Consider the following 24,796-nt stretch of genomic DNA (forward strand, 5'->3'; position numbering starts at 1 on the left):
ATATGGGGGTCTAGTGGTGTAGTATATTACAGGTGTAGTATATGGGAGTGTAGTGATGTATATTACAGGTGTAGTGATGTAGTATATTACAGGTGAAGTATATGGGAGTGTAGTGATGTATATTACAGGTGTAGTATATAGGGGTGTAGTGATGTAGTATATTACAGGTGTAGTATATAGTGGTGTAGTATATTACAGGTGTATATGGAGGTGTAGTATATTACAGGTGTAGTATATAGGAGTGTAGTGATGTATATTACAGGTGTAGTATATAGGGGTGTAGTGATGTAGTATATTACAGGTGTAGAATATAGGAGTGTAGTGATGTATATTACAGGTGTAGTATATAGGGGTGTAGTGATGTAGTATATTACAGGTGTAGTATATAGGAGTGTAGTGATGTATATTACAGGTGTAGTATATAGGGGTGTAGTGATGTAGTATATTACAGGTGTAGTATATAGGAGTGTAGTGATGTATATTACAGGTGTAGTATATAGGGGTGTAGTGATGTAGTATATTACAGGTGTAGTATATAGTGGTGTAGTATATTACAGGTGTAAATGGGGGTGTAGTTTATTACAGGTGTAGTATATGGAGGGGGTGTAGTAATGTAGTATATTGGGTAGAACTGAGTTAATTATATTAGTCCGGCCCTCTAAACCAATCCCAATTTCTCATGCGGCCCCATGGGAAAATTAATTGCCCACACCTGCTCTAGACGTTTGTTCTTCTATATCACAGGGCTGCTACTTAGGCTATGTGCGCACGTGTGCATATTACATGCATTTACGCTGCGATCTGCAGCGCAGCGTAACTGCATGCGTCCTGCGTCCCCTGCACAGTCTATGGAGATTGTGCAGGGGCCGTGCGCACGTGGCATATTAGAACGCAGCGATTCGGCTGCTGCCCGAATCGCTGCGTTCTAAGAAGTGACATGTCACTTCTTCCGTGCGGTTTGCATGCTGTCTATAGGGAGAGGCAGCATGCAGAGCGCACGTTCTCTGCCGGCACCATGCGCTTCAGAATGGAGCTTTTCAGCTGCGCTCTGAAGCGCACCTTTTAGGTGCGGTGCAGAGCGCACACGTGCGCACATAGCCTTAGTCTTCAGTTCACATATGCGCAGCGCATTTACTTTTGCATCAATTGATTCAAGTCTTAGCATAAGGCATTGCAAGCGCCATTTGCTTAGATGTTAACCTGATGAATTGTTAGTCTTCCTTCTGCAATACTGGCATACGTTTTCCCACCCGAAGGTCTTCGTTAGGATGTTCCATGCTTTTTGTGTCTCTCAATGAAGCACCTGAGAAATAGTTTTTTTTTGGTACTCACTCTAAAACCTTTAATGCAGATAGACAGCACCCACCCTTGTTTGATTTTGCTATCTCTGCCTTTGCACTAATTGAATAGCTTCCTGTCTGCTGACCAGATGTAGGCTGTTGGGGAGGACACTACTTTTTTCTAGGATGTATTTTTATGTCAACCTCCAGGTAGCAGAATATAACTCATGGTTCCTGTTTCCTCCAGTGAAAGCTACGAGAATGAGTTTTTTTACAGTGAGTACCAAAAATCTCCTTTTTGCATATGACTTCAGAACTTGAATTCTCAGTGCTGACACTATATATTCATATGTTTAGTTTCAGTAGTAAAGTTGTCTTGACAGATTCACTTTTAATGACGTATGATGTGAAGTTATCTCCCCTCCAGTAAATAAAGAGGACTTTTTACCAAACCTTTCATGCTAAACTGAACACCCAATGTAATAGCGGTTACAAGCAAAATAAATCTTTTTTTTTTTTTTGTATTACTTTTTTTATTTTAGCCTCTGTTGCAGAGATATTACGAATTAAATGATTTGCCACCTAATGAGTTAACGTTTATTAAGTAGGTATTATCAGACAGTTTTCTCTGAGAGCATGTTTTTCTTCCTTTCTGATTTAGTCCAATCATAATCTTGCAGCAATTCACAAAAGAAATAAAAACATGCCATCATTATAGCAGGTTACTCAGTGTGTGACATGTTCAACAGACAGCTAAGATTTCCTTGTCTAACGTCATGCATAATTAGAAATTACAGATGAGGAACACCGTTCAGATGAGGTCCTTGTGGAGGGAGGAGCAGCACAGCTGAGTTTAGCTGTGTGTCAATACAAACCCATCTCTCAGCTCTCCTTCTCATCTCGCACTGTTGGCTCTGCTGTCCTGCCCCTACCCTATTAGTGACTATCCAGAGATGTCAGTTTACACTTATGCCTGCTGTTCTCAGGCAGCTTGTACTTGCTGTGCAATGAGAGCAGAGCAGTCTGTCATAGTGACATGCCCAACCCCAGGGCCTTAGGCGATACTCGGAACCGGGCCGGAGTAGTCCGGGGATGTCAGCGGTGGCGGGGCCTGGCTCCATGACCCTGATTGTATCTTTCTTCAATAAAGGGGTTGATGATTGGAGTTATATTTACAATAAAATAAAGTTTGTGACGCCACCTGTGCTTTCGCAGCTATGTGGGCCACAGCTGCGCTGCGTCTTCCCCAGGGCAGATGTTGATGACACAGCTGAGGTGATATTGCTCCCCACGGGTGGAGCAGGACCCCGGGGCAAGCATTGAATTATCAAAAGTCTATGATGATAGGGGGAGACATGGGAGGAATGGACACGAAACCAGGGGCTTTGCAACAACAGTCTTTTACTCACTGCACCAGTTCCAAGTTGACAGCCAGCTTAGTCCTCCCACGGTATAATGGGATTCCTGGTGATGGGCCTCCGCCGATCCCGGGCAGGTCAGAGGTCAATACCGGTGCACCCCTCAGTTGTGCCTTTCCTGGTCGTCTCTATTGCGCTGACTCTTGCCCTCCTGTCTCGTGCCTCCGCACACAGTGCCCTGAGCCAGGGGCTGTTGACCTTCAAAGGGTTTTCTGCCTGCTTGGCGCCCTGATCCTCTGTAGCCCCCTTCCAGCGGATTTGTGTGCTGTTTGTGGCCCAAAGGTGCGTACAGCCACCCTGGCTTCTGGTGTTACTAGAAAGTCCTGAAGTCTTTTCCTAGTCTAGGGACCGGGACCCCGTTTGCGACCAGATCCTTCCACACGGTGTTCTGTGGAGTAAGCCCACGGGTGCTTCCCGCACTCCCGTGTCACTATGATCCCTTCTTCTGTGTCACCCAGGGCAAGCAGGACCCCCTCGATTCCCATACGCGCCGTTCGCCTCCACACCACCAACTAACTGACTCACTCTGTCAACTGTTAACTCCGCCCACTCAACTCAGACACCTCACCCACTAAGCTCCACCCCCAGGCTGGCTTCGGGGACGGTGCTAGCCACTATACAAGTCCAGCCGCACTAGGCCCTAACCACGGCTTAGTGGAGTGTTGTAATGAGTCTGTGCATTTATGTGTGTGTCATGTGAACCGCTGGATGACACTCTCCTTACCCTGGGATGGGATACCACACCTCTGTATGAGGTGCAGTACCCCTGTGGCGATGGAAGCCCCAGGAGTGCCACAATAGCATGTCACACAGGAGTAGCCCAGAACAGACTGCTCCTGTGGGAGATGCAATGACAGCCTGATCTGATCTCATTGCTGATCTTAATTTGCTTTTGCACAGCAGACATCGGTGTGTGTACATCTCACACACTGAGAAACCTGCTCTAAGCTATGGTGAACATGTGTGATCTTTATTTCCCTTAGAGTGTCGCTGCTTCTTAAGATTGATCAGCATCATACAGGGAGAAGTACACACTCCCACTGAAAACTATCTGGTAACATCACTTAAAAAGATCTCCACAATAGAGAGACGAAATTAAAGATGGGAAAAAAGTGTTATTCCGCTCTGCAGCCACTATTGCCTATCACTATTGTGTCCAGTTCCACATGAAAAATTTGGTGACAGGTCCTCTCTAACGGAGGAGTACATGTTTCTGATCAGTTTCTATATACAACTATTCATTTGTTTCGTTTCTCACTCCCCACCGTCACACGCATGAAGTCTACAAGCCGTTGTATCTGAAGTTTTTGCTCTATAATCATGTCTAAATGGGCCTGCGTTTTACCTCTTCGTGATGAGTAATCTCCTTTTTAAGAGACATGATACAGTTTTAAATGTCTATTGTAACATTTTCCTTTTGTTCTGAACATTTTATAGCCGCCTGATTTTTGTATCCTCCGTTCTAGCCAGAAGAAAGAGATAACCGCGGGCATTTTCTTGTACTGTCATTTATTAAATTTTGCTCGTCTGGATAAAATGAGTCTAAGGCCAATTTTCTTTATAAGTGAAAAAAAAAAGTTCTATCTCCATTTCACATTAGCGATCACATTTTCTCTGCCATGTCACCTTTTGACAGAAAAAAATGAATAGCATTAATATTGACTTAACAGTGGCCCTGGAATTACTGCAGTCTTTTCCGATATCAAGAATCCTTACGAAAGCTGGCAATTTTATTATTCTAGAAATGAATTGGCCTTATTCACATTGTAGATGTACAGCAGATTAAGTTGATGTGTGCTCGACTAGGTTAATATTTGTTCAGATGGAATACATTCAAGACCCTCAAAGACCTACTTTTTTTGCTACTGAAAAAATGTATACATTCAGTGTAGTATGTTGTTGTTTTTTTTTTTTGTTTTTTTTTGTTTATTTTCAAGTTCCTTCATGTGTGAAATTGCCCCAATTTTCCAAATGTTCCTCTGAATGCCATAAATACTCATTGAGATGATGGGAATATCTGTGAAAACAGTTAAAGGATTGAGAGGGGTGACCACTAAAATGCTCGGTTCTCGAGTCAAACAGATGATATGCTCTAAAAATGCTCAGCTCGAGACGAGTAACAAATGTAATGGAAGTCACTGAGCATTACTGGGGAAGAAGGGCGAGTTTTTTTTACCATTTTATACACTACATCTGAAAACATTGCTTTAACCTCCAGTGAGAGACTGCAAATGGCCCAACCTGGGGTGCCTGCACACATCATGTTTTGAAGCAAGCCTGTGCATTGTGGTTGTTTCACGGGCGTAACATCTGATCACCCGCAATATTTGTCCGAGCTCAAGTATATTGATGATCGATCAAGTAATCTGTAGTGACGAGCACACTCGCTCATCACTGTTAAAGGCACATAGATTCGCACTTAAAGCATGTATGCGAGACATAGTTGTAAAGTATCATAATTTTTTACTTTTTTCCATTGTGGGTTTTAGACCGGGGCCACACGGGGGACTACTGCGATCCTCGCATGACACTCATCTCACACTGGCAGCACAGCAGTAGCCAAGTGTCATGTGAGTGTCACTGCGATTGAGGTCCGATCATGCGATTGGACCACAGCTGCCGGTGGTGGGCCGGTGGAGGGGAGGGAGGGATTTACCTCCCTCTCTCCTCCGTTGCCAGCTATTTCCATTCTCGCCCTGCACTCGCAGTACACCAGTGTAATGCGAGTGTAGTGCGATTTTTCTCTCGCCCCATAGACTTGCATGGGTGCGAGAGAAACAAGGATCGCAATGCACCCGTAGCATGCTCCTACTATTTTCTCGGTCTGATTAGGGCTGAGAAAATAATCGATCATGGGTGCTGGCACATAGGTTAATATTGGTGTTTTATGTTTTATCACATTCCACTCGCTCCGATTTTCATGCCATGTGTCTTAGGCTTTACTGTTCCACTATTATTACATTAGTAAAGCTTTTATGATGATATAGGCACATATCTGGGTATTCCTCAACTCTGATGTTATGTGTGTAAGTCTTGATCAAGGATTCACTATAGTGAAATGCACCAAATTCATTAAGAGACGCATGCCTTCTGATGAATTTGGTACATCGTAGCTGTCCATGTTCCAACCATTCACAGACTTAAAATAAAGTCTTTCCCATGTGATGTGTTCTTCAATTGGAGGAGCCTGAAGGACAGGCCTGGTACATGCTCCACCATCAGCCGCTTTGGGAAATGGTGATGCAAAATCATTAAAAATGAAGAAAACGTTGAGCTAATAAGTCAACATTTCATTGAACAGATCTCACCGTTTGGATTTGGTTGGAAACGGAGCTGTACATTAGTCTATAATGTGTTTTCATGTAATCTGTTTCCTCCAGAGATATCTTGTAGATGACAGACGAGATTTAAAAAAAGGCCTAATGGGGGCTTCGTTATCAAATATTCTGGATAATTGCAAGGAATTTTAAGCAGACAACCTACATAATGCAGTACATGAATGTGTAGACTGTAGTAACATAATTTAGTTTTTTTTTTAATTTGTTTAAATGACCGTTTAGGGATTCAACTGAGCTCTATCTAGTACAGTCATATGAAAAAGTTTGGGCACCCCTATTAAGGTTAACCTTTTTTCTTTATAACAATTTGGGTTTTTGCAACAGCTATTTCAGTTTCTTATATCTAATAACTGATGGACTGAGTAATATTTCTGGATTGAAATGAGGTTTATTGTACTAACAGAAATTGTGTAATCCGCATTTAAACAAAATTTGACCGTGCAAAAGTATGGGCATCTCAACATAAAAGTGACATTAATATTTTGTAGATCCTCCCTTTGCAAAAATAACAGCCTCTAGTCGCTTCCTGTAGCTTTTAATGAGTTCCTGGATCCTGGATGAAGGTATATTTGACCATTCCTGTTTACAAAACAATTCCAGTTCAGTTAAGTTTGATGGTCACCGAGCATGGACAGCACGCTTCAAATCATCCCACAGATTTTCAATGATATTCAGGTCTGGGGCCTGGGATGGCCATTCCAGAACTTTGTAATTGTTCCTCTGCATGAATGCCTGTGTAGATTTGGAGCGGTGTTTTGGATCATTGTCTTGCTGAAATATCCATCCCCTGCGTAACTTCAACTTCGTCACTGATTCTTGCACGTTATTGTCAAGAAGTGCATTGTCAAGTGCCGGCATTGGCCACACAGCCCCAAAGCATGATGGAACCTCCACCAAATTTTACTGTGGGTAGCAAGTGCTTTTCTTGGAATGCCGTGTTTTTTTGCCTCCATGCATAACGCCTTTTTGTATGACCAAACAACTCAATCTTTATTTCATCAGTCCACAGGACCTTCTTCCAAAATGTAACTGGCTTGTCCAAATGTGCTTTTGCATACCTCAGGCGACTCTGTTTGTGGCGTGCTTGCAGAAATGGCTTCTTTCGCATCACTCTCCCATACAGCTTCTCCTTGTGCAAAGTGCGCTGTATTGTTGACCGATGCCCATTGACACCATCTGCAGCAAGATGATGCTGCAGGTCTTTGGAGGTGGTCTGTGGATTGTCCTTGACTGTTCTCACCATTCTTCTTCTCTGCCTTTCTGATATTTTTCTTGGCCTGCCACTTCTGGGCTTAACAAGAACTGTACCTGTGTTCTTTCATTTCCTTACTATGTTCCTCACAGTGGAAACTGACAGTTTAAATATCTGAGACAACTTTTTGTATCCTTCCCCTGAACAACTATGTTAAATAATCTTTGTTTTCAGATCATTTGAGAGTTGTTTTGAGGAGCCCATGATGCCACTCTTCATAGGAGAATCAAATAGGAGAACAACTTGCAAGTGGCCACCTTAAATACCTTTTCTCATGATTGGATACACCTGCCAATGAGGTTCAAAGCTCAATGAGGTTACAAAACCAATTTAGTGCTTTAGTAAGTCAGTAAAAAGTAGTTAGGAGTGTTCAAATCAAGAAATTGATAAGGGTGCCCATACTTTTGCACCGGTCAAATTTTGTTTAAATGCGGATTGCACATTTTCTGTTAGTACAATAAACCTCATTTCAATCCAGAAATATTACTCAGTCCATCAGTTATTAGATATATGAAACTGAAAAAGCTGTTGCAAAAACCCAAATTGTTATAAAGAAAAAAGGTTAACATTAATAGGGGTGCCCAAACTTTTTCATATGTATATACTGTCAGGGCATCCACTTCTTCTAAAGGCAAAAAGGTTTATACATCATTATGGAAAGAGCATTGAGTCTGAAACTCCATGCCAAAGGAAATTGTATTATAATTATTGAAGGAGTTTAAAGGTATGTTATAGCCGAAGGGTGCTGATCCCACTACAGGGACCCATATCTATCTGGAGTGGCAGTGTTTTGTGCATGTATGTGACATTTATGGTATATCCCACAGATATGTCATAATTGTCCAAGATACCAATTAAGACGGTTTTGATGCAATTTCTTTCCTACTAAAACAAAAATTGTAGTCTTCACATGTGGCAGTTTTGCTTTCCTCATTATCAACACCGCAAAACAAAAATGGACAAATAGCATTACTTTAAAACTTCATACAAGCAGAATTGAAGACTAGCGTACCGCTACTAATAAATCTCCAGTCTCGATCTGTATCTCTCCCCCCATGTAGCATCCATCAGGTTACAAGAGCAGTTGTTAATAAGTAGGTTACAAGTGAAAATCCATCACTTGCTTTTCCAAAGAATAACATGGGCCACGCGTCATCAAAGCTTTTACACCAGAAAACTGGTATAAAAAGCTTTGCAAAGACAAAAAAGTTTGCACAATGTGAGACTACAAAAAATATTGTGACCTTTGGTGCTTTGACGCCATTTCACTCAGCTCCGACTAAGTGGATAGGGCTTGGCAACTCCAACTTATCACATTAATGACATTCAGTGGCGTACCTTATGCCGCAATTCTTACTCCATTCAATGATTAGAGTAACATTTGTGGAAAGGCGCACGCCACTTTGTGCCTCTCCTGATTCATTAAAAGGCATAAAACACTCCACGCCCTGGCATCAAGACCAGCATGATATCGCTGGTCTTGATGAGTCGGGGCTAGGATGTTGGTATATTTAGTATATTAGTATCGTAATTGCATGATTCTTTTTCACCGTCAACTTGGATTATTTTTCACCATAAACTTGTGCAGAGTCCCAAAACTTATTTTTAACTTTTATGCAGTTGATGACTATTTTTGACATTTTTGTTTTCTATTTTGTCTAATTTGGTTTTCACATTCATTTTGCAGTGTTTGTGTCCTATGAACAAGGTTTTAAATAAACGTCTTGTGTGTTGTCAGCAACATATTTATTAAACTGGTATTCAGTTCTGTTTACTTTTGTATAGGAAGCTGAGCACAATCAGCAGGTATATCCCATCTGGTCAGTTTTGGTGAATGGAATAGCTGCTCATGCACACATCCCAGCAGATATCAATTGACGTGGTATCACCAATACGGAAATGAGCCAGAATAACTCTTTATCTAGATATCCTTTGTACATATCTTCTGTCACAATGTTACTGCAGGATAGCGAGGGACAGGGACCTCCTATGCTGTCCCTCGCGCTATAGGACCCTAGACTATCTCTAACTTCAGGGAAACCCCTAGTGATGGAGATGCCTAAGTCTCGTGCCTGGCTATTCTGACCAGATCTAATCTGTTACCCCCAGGGAAGGTGGGGCAGGAGTGTGATGGAAGCATGGTTTAAGACAGACAGGAGAAAACCAAAACTCAGACACACTGCAAACTCACAAGAACAGACAGTAAGAGGGAAAGGAGAAAAGCAAGAGCAGGAAGGAAGCAACAAAAAGACAATAAGGGTTATCTCCACAACCGCGCACAGCAACCACTAGTAAGTCTGGATCACAACACCTCAACAGACCAGTATAGGTAAACTACATATAGCTGGCATTATTGGAATAGCCAGCCAGCATATACAGTTGAAACCATAAGTTTACGTACACTATCTAAAAAGAAACATATGCATGTTTTTCTCACTGAAATTAAATCAGAATAAGCCATTCCTGTTTTAGGTCAACTAGGATTACTAAAATTATTTATGTTTGCCAAATGCCAGAATAATGAGAGAGAATGTTTTAAAGAATTTTTATTACTTTCTGCAAAGACAAAAGTTTACATACATTTCATTAGTATTTGGTACTATTGCACTTAAACTGTATGACTTGGGTCAAATGTTTTGGATATCCTTCCACAAGCTTCTCACAATAGTTGGTAGGCATTTAGGCCCATTCCTCTTGACAGAAATGGTGTAACTGAACCATGTTTGTAGGTCATCTTGCTTGCACCTGCCTTTTCAGCTTTGCCCGTAAATTAACAATTTGAGATCAAGATTTTGTGATAGCCACTCCAAAACATTGCCTTTGTTATCTTTAAGCCACTTTATAACCAGCTTGGCAGTATGCTTTTGGTCATTGTCCATTTGGAAGACTTATTTCCGCTCAAGCTTTAAGTTCCTGGGTGATGTCTTGAGATGTTGCTTCAGCATTGCTACATAATCTTCTTTCCTCATGATGTCATCTATTTTGTGAAGTGCACCAGTCCCTCCTGCAGCAAAACAACCCCACAACATGATGCTACCACCACCCTTGTTTCACAGTTGGGATGGTGTTCTTCGGCTTCAAAGCTTCTCCCTTTTTCCTCCAGACATAACAATGGTCATTATGACTAAACAGTTCAATTTTAGTTTCCTCAGACCACAGCACATGTCTCCAAAAATTAAAGGCTGCTTTACATGCTTCAATATGTCGTGCGATCGCATTTGCGATTGCACCCGCCCCCATCGTTTGTGCGGCACGAGCAATTTCTTGCCCGTGTCGCACAATGCAGTAACCCCCATCACACGCACTTACCTTCTAAACGACCTCGCTGTGGGCGGCGAACATCCACTTCCTGAAGGGGGAGGGACGTTCGGCGTCACAGCGATGTCACACAGCGGCCGGCCAATAGAAGCGGAGGGGCGGAGATGAGCGGGACGTAAACATCCCGCCCATCTCCTTCCTTCCGCATTGCCGGCGGGACGCAGGTAAGCTCCAGTTTATCGTTCCCGGGGTGTCACATGGAGCGATGTGTGCTGCCTCGGGAACAATGAACAACTGGACGTTCGATTTTTAGAAAATGAGCGACGTGTCAACGATGAACGAGAAGGTGAGTATTTCTGCTCGTTCATAGCTGTCACACGCTACGATATCACTAACGAGGCCGGATGTGCGTCATTTACGACAAGACCCCGCCGACATCTCGTTAGATATATCGTAGCGTGTAAAGCCCGCTTAAGGTCTTTGTTTCTGTGTGCATTTACAAACATTAATCTAACTTTTTTTAAGTTTCTTTTCGAGTAATTGCTTCTTTCTGGCAGAGTGGCCTTTCAGCCCAGGTTGATACAGTACTCATTTCACTGTGGGTAATGACACAATCTCACCAGCTTCCGCCAGCATCTTCACAACATCTTTTGCTTTTGTTCTTGGGTTGATATGCACATGTCTAACTAAAGCCCGTTCATCTTTGGTACATAGAACCTGTTTCCTTCCTGAGCGATATGATGGCTGGACATTCCCATTTTGTTTGTACTTGCGTACAATTATTTCTACAGATGAATGAGGCACCTTCAGGTATCTGGAAATTGCAAGCAAGGATGAGCCAGACTTGTGCAAGTTCAAAATTCTCTTCCTGAGATCTTGGCTGATCAATCATCATATGGGCTCTCCCATATTGTTTAAAGGCATAGTACTCTTAGCGTATGTAAACTTTTGACTTTGCAGAAAGTAGTAAAAATGCCTTAAAACATTCTCTCTCTCATTATTCTGGCATTTGGCAAATATAAATCATTTTGGTAATCCTAATTGACCTAAAACGGGAAAGGTGTATTCTGATTTGATGGTAGATAATGAAAAAACATGCATATGTCTTTTTAGATAGGGGTCATTCCGTGTCAAGTGGACCAGTGGTCCCCACTCGACGTTCTCCGATTTTGCTGACAATTTATAAGGATGTACATGTATGTTTGAAAAGAGGTTCTGTAAATTTTTAGGGCCAGATCTCAAATATATTGGGCACTGTTGACCTTTCACTGGAGGCCCCCCCCAAGCCTGCGGCTTCAGCTAAGAGGATTTTGCAAACTTTGGCACATAGCCATTAGAGTTCTATACTGGCTATGATGCTGAAATTTGGCATACTAGCTCAACTTTTGCTGCTAAACGCGATAAAATTATTACCGGCTATGACAAAACAATATTTCGGCCGCAATTTTGTGTCAAAGTAGCTTGCAAAACGCCTTGCATAAAATTTATGCCAAACTTTGCCCATATATAACTCAAGACCAAAAACCAATAGGAACTGGTGCTTTACCCTGTACAACAAACATCTTCATGACTTTGCATTGCTGCAATATCACGGTCAAAGCATATGTATTTGTGGAAATATTCACACCCACATATGATGAAAAACTTAAAAAATCCGAATTTTACCTATTTTTAGGTCAAATTTCCCAAAAAGGGTACCCCTAAAATATATTAATTCTGTTATCATTTGAAAGAGCACATTTTTCTCTACAAGGATCATTGGGGTTTTTTTTGGAGTCTCTCCATTTAAGAAAATAAAAATGCCACTGAACATGGTGTTATTTATTAATACGCAATGAATGCTAACTGCACTATTCAAACCCTTGCGTTGGTCCATGGTGGTTATACCACAACCAATTCCCTAAGAATTGGTATTATAATCCTATTAAGAATTGTAATAACGCTGTCTTTCGAGAATTGGCAGCCCCATCGCCTAGGAGCCATGGCCGATAGCCGTGCAAGGCAAGTCGCAGGTGGTCTCTTTATCGCAGGTTCCAAAGCCTGAGGGTGGGTGTCTTTGCCTAGGATCCCAAGCCTAATATTGGGTATCTTTTGTTGGTTCCCAAGCCATAATGTTCAGTCTAAGTGGTCTGGAATTGTTGCTGAATTTGCAATGAAAGGTGAAGGGTCATTTGACACCCTTGAAATGTGAATCTTTTTGTCATCAATTGGCACAAACTGGTGATTTTCTCTTGTTCCAGCAATTGTATGTCCATCTTTCAAACTTTCCTCTTGAACTACCCGTATTTCGTCAATTTTTTCTTTTGGAACAAAAAAACCTTAATTCCATGCAGTTGCTCGTTGCAAAAGTTGAATAAATCCACCGGGGTCAGTATTTGGTTTTCAGTTGGGCGTTGAAGACTGGCACGAGTTGCCAACCTCTTTGCTGTCCCTCCAATCCCATCACAGGGTGACTTTCCATGACTGGTACCAAAAAAATTCCATTCAGCGCTGATATTGAAATCAGCATTGTGGTGGCACAAGTTGAGAACATTTTTGAAATGTTTGTACTGGGCTGCAGATCCATCACTGAAGTAGTGGATATGATGAATCCCATTGATGAGAGTCTTGAGATACTCCACAATTACTGTTAAGAAAGTGTGGACTGCAACAAGGGTGTCAAATGACCCTTCATCTTTCATTGCAAATTCAGCAACAATTCCAGACCACTTACTTAGACTGAACATTATGGCTTGGGAACCAACAAAAGATACCCAATATTAGGCTTAGAATCCTAGGCAAAGACACCCACCCTCAGGCTTTGGAACCTGCGATAAAGAGACCACCCGCGACTTGCCTTGCACGGCTATCGGCCATGGCTCCTAGGCGATGGGGCTGCCAATTCTCGAAAGACAGCATTATTACAATTCTTAATAGGATTATAATACCAATTCTTAGGGAATTGGTTGTGGTATAACCACCATGGACCAACGCAAGGGTTTGAATAGTGCAGTTAGCATTCATTGCGTATTAATAAATAACACCATGTTCAGTGGCATTTGTCTTTTCTTAAATGGAGAGACTCCAAAAAAAACCCCAATGATCCTTGTAGAGAAAAATGTGCTCTTTCAAATGATAACAGAATTAATATATTTTAGGGGTACCCTTTTTGGGAAATTTGACCTAAAAATAGGTAAAATTCGTTTTTTTTTTTTAAGTTTTTCATCATATGTGGGTGTGAATATTTCCACAAATACATATGCTTTGACCGTGATATTGCAGCAATACAAAGTCATGAAGATGTTTGTTGTACAGGGTAAAGCACCAGTTCCTATTGGTTTTTGGTCTTGAGTTATATATGGGCAAAGTTTGGCATAAATTTTATGCGAGGCGTTTTGCAAGCTACTTTGACACAAAATTGCGGCTGAAATATTGTTTTGTCATAGCCGGTAATAATTTTATCGCGTTTAGCAGCAAAAGTTGAGCTAGTATGCCAAATTTCAGCATCATAGCCAGTATAGAACTCTAATGGCTATGTGCCAAAGTTTGCAAAATCCTCTTAGCTAAAGCCGCAGGCTTGGGGGGGGCCTCCAGTGAAAGGTCAACAGTGCCCAATATATTTGAGATCTGGCCCTAAAAATTTACAGAACCTCTTTTCAAACATACATGTACATCCTTATAAATTTTCAGCAAAATCGGAGAACGTCGCGTGGGGACAATTTTTAAAACTGATCCACTTGACACGGAATGACCCATAGTGTATGTAAACTTCTGGTTTCAACTATATAGGAGGGGAGCAAATGTAAGGGCTCCCCGTAGCATGTGATTATAAGAGATTAACAAGCAGCCCAGCAGAGAATAAATCTTGCTAACCTGCCTATGTCTGTGAGTAGACACCTGAATCTGCCTGTGCTGATCAGTTATTAGGGAAGTTAGCAGGCAAAATGCTAAAATCTGTAGCTTTCCACAGATCCTGAAGCTGCCATGACAGTTGGTGATGCCTGCAAAAATATCCTTGTGACATCTTCATTGCAGACCATTTCCTTAAAGGGAACCTGTCACCAGTTTTTTGCCCTGTAAGCTGCTGCAACCACAAGTGGGCTCTTATATACAACATTCTAACATGCTGTATAAAAGAGCCCAGGCCTCTGTGTATAACATAAAAACACTTTATAATACTCACCTAAACCGGTTGCTGTGGTGGATGTGGCTCAGATGGGTGTCTTCGTCATCCGGTGCCGGTGCCGCCTCTTTCGGCCATCTTTGTCGCCGCCTCTGTCGTCCTTCTGAAGCTGCGGTGCATGACGCGTTCAACGTCATACACACGCTTCGGCATTCGGTCCTGATCAGGTGCATTTTGATCTGCCCTGAGCAGGGTAGATCAAAGTATTGTAGTGCGCATGCGTGGGGCTGTTGAGTGTGTATGATGTAGACTTGTCATGCACCGCGGCTTCAGAAGGAGGACGAAGATGGCTGAAAGAGGCGGCGCCGGCACCGGAGGATGAAGACGCCCATCTGAGCCACATCCACTACAGCGACCGGTTTAGGTAAGTATTATAAAGTGTTTTTATGTTCTACACAGCGGCCTGGGCTCTTATATACAGCCTGTTAGAATGCTGTATATAAGAGCCTGATGGTGGTGGCCGCAGCTTGTAGGGTAAAAAACTGGTGTTATGGTTAATATTTTATATTAAGTTTTGATTATCATTTAAGCAATTTATATATCTATATATCTTTGATAATTTTGTATTTTTATATTAGCTTCATAAGTGTTATTCATAAAAGCAATAACACAGGGTGTACTCTTTGTTATAAAGATGCTTTTGTCTCAAATGTCTTTGTTAATGAAGGTCCAGAAAACTGGACAGAACTAGATTTTTAGGAATGCAGCCGGATCCATGATTTACGATTTTGTTATTTTCAACTTTCATTCCATTTTTGGTCATGTACTAAGCCGTCCCCTTTTCTTTTGTGGTTGTAATAAACTACTGTCTGGGCATCTGAGATTCAGACAAAGCCTGGTACACGGACATTAACTGTGTGTTCGTGTGTTTGTCTCCGATGCATCGCTATTAATTGGACCAACACTGGCAGATCTGGAGATCACTTTGTATCTCACCCTAAATTAGCTCTCCCAAGAAAGTGGTTTCCACGACAGAACATGGTGCAGAAACCTGGGATGGTTAACTGGACCTCTCTGTGACCCGACTACAAAGACCTTCCCAGGAACCACTGAACAAAATCCGCGGTGAGTAACCCATTGTGTTACAAATGTTTCAGTGCTTTCTGGAGGTCCGAGACGGGTACGTAGTGGTCCAACAAGACCATTCTTATCAAACCTCTGCCAGTGTTTGGATTTTGTGTGTATGATTGAAATAATAGAGATATGCCATCTGTGATCTGTTATAGGTATCAATGTGTTTTTAAATGTGCGAATGATTGTTGAAGGAAATTGAATGAAGAGTATATCATCTCAGCAGTTGAAAGATTATATGTTGTCCTGTGTTTTCTATATGACTGTTATGTCTGGAATTATATTTTAAGCTATGAGGATCCTTTAATGTGGGACTGATTGATGTTTGAGTGACGGATGTATTGTAAAAAAATCTGATAAACCATTGTGCTGGTGTTTATGTTCTCTTCAATTTGCATTTAAGATGGGAATTGGCTTAATAGGAGGTGTAGTTTGTAATCATCCAGTTTATCCAGACAAAGAAACATATAGCCATTAGCCAGAGAGGGAAAACTTATTGTAGATTTTCTTTTTGGAGCTGCGCCCTCTACAGGACAAGAAAGGGAACTTGTTTGAGTAGTTGAAATCTGATATGCTCTGGTTTGGATACACTGTCTCTTTTGTGTTTGATGTAATCTGTTTGAGTCAGAGGTAGATGGAGATTTTGTAGGAAATTAGCTTAGTCTCCCATGATATATTATATTGAGAAGTAGAAGTAATCCCAATAACTGTTGGTAGTAGAGTTTATGAATTGTTATTTTGTTTGGTTCTGTCTCAGAATTGTACGGGTACAGAGGGCTGGTAACCTGATGCTTCCTAGAAATCCTTCTCTTGCGAGCAAATTGGTGCTGGGAGAAGAGTAGAGTCTTCTGCGGTTAAGACTCTATGGCCCATTTCAGTTCTACGGTTAACTGCGGGCATTGAAGTTGCAGTCAGAGGACTGGCAGCTATATGATGTAATGAGCCTCAGAGGTACCACCCATGTCCCTACAAAGGATATAGAAGAAAGACGAAAAGGGAATGAAGCAATGGATTGATGCAACATGTTATTGGAATTTTTTTTTTTTTTTTGTTTTGGGAGATGTTTTTTTCTGCAAATGTGAAGACTGTTTGAAAGATAAAAACAAACAGGTTAGAATGTGGTAAAGTATCCAAGCGTCTCTCACTGAGTGACAATAAATCAGATTAAACCATTCATGGTGGTGTATATGTAATCTGTGATAGTATAAAGGCCCAGGGAACGCTGCAGTCTCTATAACTGATGTAAAACCTGCGCTGTCTCCCCCCTTCAGCACCCCTGCCATATGCAGGATCATTGGGATAGACCTGCAGACACTGTGGCCAACACAGTCCCTCTGGAGCTAATATTGCGTGTCCTGTGTTTCCCTATGCCCAGGCATATTGTCCTTGCTACCTAGATCCTGAATCTCCTGTAAAATTACCCTTACATTTAGAACATATCTCCAGGGTATTCAGGAGGTATATCTGGCCACATAGGAAAACCTAATCTTGGTAACTTTCCAGAGAATGGAGTTTAACAGAGGATTAGACACTGGTTTTAGGCAGAATAAGCGACAAGATTTGTTGCAGATTGTAGCATAGGACCATACTCAGTTTTGGGTATGAACATAATGATAAGATTCATGGACTATTGCTGCGGTGTGTTCTAAATGCCCATAGACCTACAGTCCAGGGCGCTGTACCAGTCTCCCAAAGTGGAGCAATATTAAATGGATGTATTTGAGGGAAATATCCCCTGGGTAGCTGAACTAGAAAGGAAAGCGTTAATTTGGCCCCCCTGAAGCCAAGTAGAAGAAAAGGGAGGGGTAGAGGGGGAATCCACCACAAGAAGGAGATAAGAGACTAAACTACAGGAATGCACAAAAGAGTGAGGAAAAAAAAAAATAGCCTATATGTAACCATTATAGAGGAGAAATAACACAATAATGTTTATTGATAACAAGTAAAATGGTGCAGTGGGTACAACCGAGAAAGGGCAACATCACAACAATCAAAATATGTAAAAGGAGTATTTATAATGTTGTATTATAAAGGAATGTTTATAATGATGGTGAAGTATATTACAATAGCAATGGTAAATGTGTCAGCTAAAAAGACTGAAGGTATGTCAGCCATGCTGCATAGGAAGATAACACAATGTGTGAGAGGATGGTACCTCGCTACGGACATCTTGTTGGTGTGTGATGTCCAGAACCAATGTGTGGTTTTGTGATTAGTGTCACCTTCATCAGGGTGTGGGGTTGTCGCAGCCCTAGAGGCTTTGAAGGCTTAGACTACAGCAATGTAAAAGGTTGGGCTTGTGGACAAAAAGGTTTTTTTTTTGTTGTTTTTTTTTTGTTTTTGTTTTTTTGAGGGGACAAATGTCCCAAAAAGGCAACAACTACTATCGTGACCCCCACCACCATAGGAAACTGACAATTCAGATGTCTCCCACAACCCCATTGTCATCCCCCGGGGACTATATTCATTGTTCCTATTTTGTGACCCAGGTTTTAGTTTTCTCATATTCACTTATTAATTTAAGGACAGACGTGTTGCAGAAAATTGGGACCTGCATATAATTTACCCTAATTGGGCACAAGGTGACCACCCCCCCCCCCCCCTTAAAAGAAGGCACTCTGTGTAGTCTCCGAATCCTGACTGACAATTCCCAAAGCTAGTTGTTTGACTTGAGAATAAATCCAGACAGTTGTGTTCACATAAGCAAAATAGACGTGGGAAAAACCTTTAACCCTTTACCGCCACAAGCAGGTTGGACATATAGCCAGCGTCCTCACCCAAGAACCCGGTGGCAGACAGCACCCTCCAGAGTATTACTCTGGGATACTACATTCAGTTATTACAGTGACCCCTGCTTGTGTAAGAGCTGGGCAGCTGTTTCAGGACTCTATTAGAAAGACAGAGGACATAGTGTTAAGCTGCCCCCTCACTCCAAGCTCCTCATGCTGTATCTGAAAGACTCCAACAGGCTCACACCCACCATCCTTCAGTATAAAGGCCGGACAAATATTAAGCTTTTCCCTCTTTACATTCCCCCATAATGCTCTCAAACTGTAATGGTCTAAATCCAGCTGCATGATTAACAGTGGATTGTAGAAAAGGGAGGAGAATATTTGGATGGGGAAGTGGGAGGGACCGTGAGCCAAGACCTGTCCCTGTGGGAGGGACCGTGAGACAAGACCAGCCCCTGTGGGAGGGACCATGAGACAAGACTTGCCCCTGTTTTTCAAACTAGCAGATGAAGAAGTTCAGTTTGATATGACACATGACTGTCAGGCATTGGTGGAGGCAGAAACAGAGGACTTGACAAATATCACTGATGTACCACTCACTAACCCCTCTGCTGAGTATTTTATAGATGGTTCCAGAGCTTTGGACAATGATCAAGGACTGTTCATCACCGGGTATGCAGTAGTCCACAATGGTAAGGCAGTAAGAACCACTCCCTTCGAGCTACTCTGCGCAAGAGGTTGAGCTGAAGGCATTCGCTGTAATGTGCAGTCTGGGAAAAGGTAAGAAGAGTAATGTATTTTCTGACTCACAATATGCTTTTGGGGTAGCACACGACTTTGGCGCCATTTGGCGAAGCCGTAATTTCCTGACCTCTGCTGGCAAACCCATAAAGAATGCGCAGGCGGTAGAGCAGCTACTGACAGCACTCACCCTTCCCCGAAGGGCAGCCATAGTCAAAGTATCGGCACACACACGGGAACAAACTCCCCTTGCAGTAGGGAATGCACTGGCCGACAAGGCGGCTAAAGAAGCAGCAAGACTACCTCTGACAGACATACTGGCCATAACAGACATAGCCCTCTCAGGGAGCTTAGTGACCGATAGTGCGGGGTGCCCCCTTACAGCAAAGGAGGCTGGCACCGTACCGGCCCCAGTGGCTGTTGATCGTGAACTATTGCAGGTCTTCCAGACCCAGGCCCCCTCAAACGAACAGAATGTGTGGGTCAAAGTGGGCGCTGTACGGTCAGAGTCAGGGGTATGGCAGGTAAACACCCGGATTTGCCTCCCACACTGCCTGTTCCCCATGATGGCTGCCCTGGCACATTCTCCGGTGCAAAGGTGTGACGTGTGCGGTAGTGCTGCAAAACTGATGTGCCCCAGGGTTCCCGAATATGGCTGCAAAGTATGTCTTGTTTGTGCAAAACACAGCCCCGGTAGGCCTATTTGAGTTCCGCAGAAATTCAGTACCAAAACCAGATTACTCATTTCAGAGACTGCAGGTGGACTAGATACTGCTGCCTAAGGTGGGTACTTATGAATATGTCCTGGTATGTCTGAAGCTTAGACCGTGATGAAAGATAATACAAAGACCACAATTACCATCAAGAAAGTAATAAGTAAGGTGGTTTGCAGATATGGGTTTCCCAAAACTATAGAAAGTAACAGAGGTGCTTACTTCAATGGAGAATTAAATGAAACAGATCATGGCTACTTTGGGATTAGAACATGCTTTCCACGTTCCCTATGACCCACAAAGTAGTGGGAAGGTGGAACGCTTTAACGGTACTCTTAAATTAAAGTGCATGGAGGAAACACACTTGCCCTGGGTAGATTGCTTGCCCATCGCATTGCTTTCAGTGAGAACTGCCCGAAGAGGTATAAAGAAGCTGTCCCCATATGAATTAATGTTTGGTAGTATTCCTGAGACAGAATTATATTTCCCACAGCAATTGCAGGCCTCGTATGCTTTTCTCACTGAATATGCGTATGCTTTTCTCACTGAATATGTCCCTGAGTTGCACAAACATCTGACTGTTACTCATAACTGTGTTCTTTCCTCCATCCCAGACCCCATGTTTATAAGTGGCACACACACACCGGCACCAGGTGACTGGGTCGTGGTCAAGAGACACATAAAGAGACCATTGGAGCCTAGATCCAGGGAGCCATTCTAAGTGATGCTAACCACTGCCACTTCTGTCAAGATCCAAGGCAAAGATACAAAGATAACCACTCTGCCTTTTGGATTATGCTGATGGCAACTGTACCTCTTGTCCTATCAATGAGGCACTAAAAGAGGACTGTGATAACAAACTGGTAAAGCATCACCAAGTTCTGTTCCAAGATATGGACTCTAAAGCACTAAGAACTGTTGGATATGCACTCCGAGCCCAATATCTTCTAATTCTACGCCATATCTTGCAGATTCCCTGACCCTATATGAGGACTATAAGTTACGCCTGTGATGCTCACACTCTTAGGACTGGAAAAACTGTGAGAGTACTTCAATTACTCGTGATTATTTGTAATGATAGTTGTTTCTAGAAAAGTGACCATGGATGTTTTGAGCAATAGTGAACTGTGGTTTACACATTCTGTGTAGACTTGTGAACAACTTTACCAATTTAACTAACATTTTGAGTCTAAGACATCCTGAAGGAATGAGGTCTGTCTCAAAAAAACTGCTGAAATTGGTGCGCCAAACCTTCGAAGCAAAGGATGTTTGACTGATATGTGTTGTGTTGGGAGAACCACTGACATAATACACTGCACAATTCCTAAGGATTTATATCTAGTGTGTGGTCACCAGGCCTATAAATGACTTTCCCGGGGTGCAGAGGGGATCGACACCTCTGCACGCCTTATACCGTTACCTTTATATTTCCTCATGGTGTTCTAGATATAAGTGCTTTACCCAAACATTCCCTATATAACCGAGCTGCAGACAAATGTATCCGACAATTTGGTTCTCAGGTATCACTGGGTGGCTGATGGGCATTCTACAGATGGGAATGTTGATACTACTAGTGTATGTAGCTGCAAGAATTGGTATATTTGTTGTGACAACATTATGTAAAGAGACTCGTAAGATCAAACATCACAGGCCGTCAGTTAACACATCTGCAAAACATCAAAGTGCTCCCTTAGTAAATATATATATGATGAAATTTACAAACAAGATATCTATCAGTGAACGGGGTTGGCCCCTTCATGCTGTCACAGCATGGGGATATAGCTGGTGGATAAATTGTCTGTAAATAATAAAAAGGGAGGAATTGTTATGGTTAATATTTTATATTAAGTTTTGATTATCATTTAAGCAATTTATATATCTATATATCTTTGATAATTTTGTATTTTTATATTAGCTTCATAAGTGTTATTCATAAAAGCAATAACACAGGGTGTACTCTTTGTTATAAAGATGCTTTTGTCTCAAATGTCTTTGTTAATGAAGGTCCAGAAAACTGGACAGAACTAGATTTTTAGGAATGCAGCCGGATCCATGATTTACGATTTTGTTATTTTCAACTTTCATTCCATTTTTGGTCATGTACTAAGCCGTCCCCTTTTCTTTTGTGGTTGTAATAAACTACTGTCTGGGCATCTGAGATTCAGACAAAGCCTGGTACACGGACATTAACTGTGTGTTCGTGTGTTTGTCTCCGATGCATCGCTATTAATTGGACCAACACTGGCAGATCTGGAGATCACTTTGTATCTCACCCTAAATTAGCTCTCCCAAGAAAGTGGTTTCCACGACACTGGTGACAGGTTTCCATTAAATGAGTTTATCCTCATTTTCCTCTAAGGTGGAATGAGGCTTATTCTGCCTGCGCATTGAAGCTTCAGTCATTAGTGTAGAAGTTTTGTTGATCTGTGTCCTCCTAGAATTTTGGTCACACAGGAGTCACGGTCTGAAAATAGTCTTATTATCAGAACGTGACTCCCGTGTTCAGCTTATCGTTACTGCTACATTCGTTCTTAAACTCATGGATAGATTTACTCCATTCTCACTGATTTTGTTACATGCTTCTTGTTATTGTAGACCATCAACAGGAGATGCGTAGAAGCTGCTGTGATGACCGGCCTTGCCCTAAACTGCACCATAAACAAGAAGTCCCTTTTTGATCGAAAGCACTATTTCTATGCTGACCTGCCGGTACGTACCTCTACATTTTCACATGTTTAGCATTGGAGACTGACAAGTTTAGATTATTTAAGAAAAAAAAAGACTTAGAAAAGATTCTAACCCTGAATTTAGGTTTCATAGTCCGATACACCACAGAAGATCCGATGTATTATTCTTGTGGTTTATGTACGGTGCACATAGAGGACATATCATAGTTTTTCCTCCTGTATTCATCTTTCATTCTTCGGGCTGTTCCTCATGTATAGTTCTGAAATAGCTTGCGTTTTAAAGCCTTTCATAGACTGTAAGAATGTAAGTCTAGGGCTCTGCTCTGAGATCTAAATATATTCTTTGATGTATGAACTCTGATCGGAAGAGAATGACTGGACTCTTCTCTTGAACATGACGGCACTTAATGCTTGACTTTTCCACCTCGTATTCATTCTATCTAGTGATTGGTATATGATATCCGCAGCATTAGATGAAAAATATCTCTGAAGTGAAAAGAAATTAGTCTGATACTTTATTTGATATGGCTACGTTAATCTGCCCTTTGACAATCCTGTAAAGCAAACCCAATTTTTGTGTTCTTGGTTACTGTAAGTGTACTGCCTGTTTCATATTAAACGAAGATTAACAATCTTTTTCTGGCTAAATTATCGGACTCTGCTTACTATTACTCCTGTGATTGTAATATAGACATAATAATGATAGACTTGGAAAATGTATCCATTGTATTAATATATGCAATAAAGACATAGGGGCAAAAATGTTAGCCTGGTACTATATGGGAGTATTAGGACACTTATACATTACACTTCTAGAAGCTTTTATGAGAACACATTCTAAATCCATAGGAATTAATATGAAGTTGGTCCCAACTTTGCAGCTGTAACAATTTTCCACTTTTAGGGGGGCTCTCTGTAAGAATTTGGAGTGTGTCTGTGTGAATTTGTGCTTTTTTAAAAAAAGAGTATTTGTAAGGACAGACACTGTTGTTAGAGAAGATCGGACTTGCAATCTGTTCTAGTTCATCTCAAAGATGTTCAGTGGAGCAGGTCAGGGCTCTGTGCCAGGTTCTTCCACCCAAATCTCTTTATGGACCTTTGCTTTGTCCACTGAGGCACAGCTGTGCTAGAGCAGAAAAGTACCTTCTCCAAACATCCCTCAAATTTGCAAGCATATAATTATTCAAAATATCTTGGTATACTGAAGCATTAAAGAGGTTGTCCACTACTTTATCCTTAGGATAGGTCATCAATATCTGATTAACCGGGGTCCGACACCAAGCAACCCCGCCGTTCAGCTGTTCACGATGGCGGTAGCAGGCAGCCAGAAATGCTCAGTTCTAGAGCTGTGCATCAACTGATGGTGACCATAGCCAGGTACTGCACATCCGCCTCCTATTGATTTGAAATAAAACAGAGAACCTGTAGACGAAGAAGCGCAATAGGGTCTTACCCGGTATATGAGAGGAGAGGAGGTGAAGGAATGTGCTCAAATGTAGGGGTTGTGAAAGGTCACAACACCTAGAAGAACATCTAATAGTGGAGATAGCCGCAGAACCGGAGAATCAGGCAGATAGGAACATCAAGGGAAAACCATTTTTCTCGCCGTGCTTGTCACCATTCCAGAGACGGAAATTAATACATCCAAGTCTTTATTAAGAACGCTATATACAGGTCAACGCGTTTCTGGGGTCACAGCCCCCTTCTTCAGGACAAAATAGCACTGACAAGGATAGTAGTAGAAGTATCCTTGTCAGTGCTATTTTTGTTCCCATTGCCCTGTTGCGGTGGCAATCTGAGTGATAAGAAGTTAGTTGGGTCCCACAGATGCCACTAAGCCCTAGATTAGTAATGGGAGGCGTTTATATGCTGTAATCTGTAAGTGAAAGTAAATAAACAGAAACACCCCCAAAATCCTTTATTTAAAATAAAAGACAAAAACGCATCCTCTGTCACCACTTTATTAACCCCAAAAACACCCTTGCAGGTTGGACATAATCCACAAGTGGTCCCAGGACGATTCAGCTTTGCTACATCTGAAGCTTGTAGAAAAGAAGAGGAAAAACAATCAAATGCCCACTGATTACATATATCAAAAAGTTTTTATTAAATATACAATAATTTAGCATATATATATATATGTG

The 24,796-nt window shown here is 41.8% G+C and overlaps 1 protein-coding gene across 2 annotated transcripts in view; it reads left to right on the plus strand.

Annotated features, from left to right (window-relative positions):
- Window positions 1-24,796, plus strand: part of GATB (glutamyl-tRNA amidotransferase subunit B) — a 197,206-nt gene that overhangs the window by 33,188 nt on the left and 139,222 nt on the right. For both annotated transcript variants that reach the window (XM_075347880.1, XM_075347884.1), the window contains exon 3: window positions 22,561-22,674. In XM_075347880.1, coding sequence (XP_075203995.1) covers window positions 22,561-22,674 — 114 coding nt within the window. The remainder of the gene's footprint in view (window positions 1-22,560; window positions 22,675-24,796) is intronic.

Source organism: Anomaloglossus baeobatrachus, chromosome 1 (assembly GCF_048569485.1).
Source record: "Anomaloglossus baeobatrachus isolate aAnoBae1 chromosome 1, aAnoBae1.hap1, whole genome shotgun sequence".
NCBI lineage: Eukaryota > Metazoa > Chordata > Amphibia > Anura > Aromobatidae > Anomaloglossus > Anomaloglossus baeobatrachus.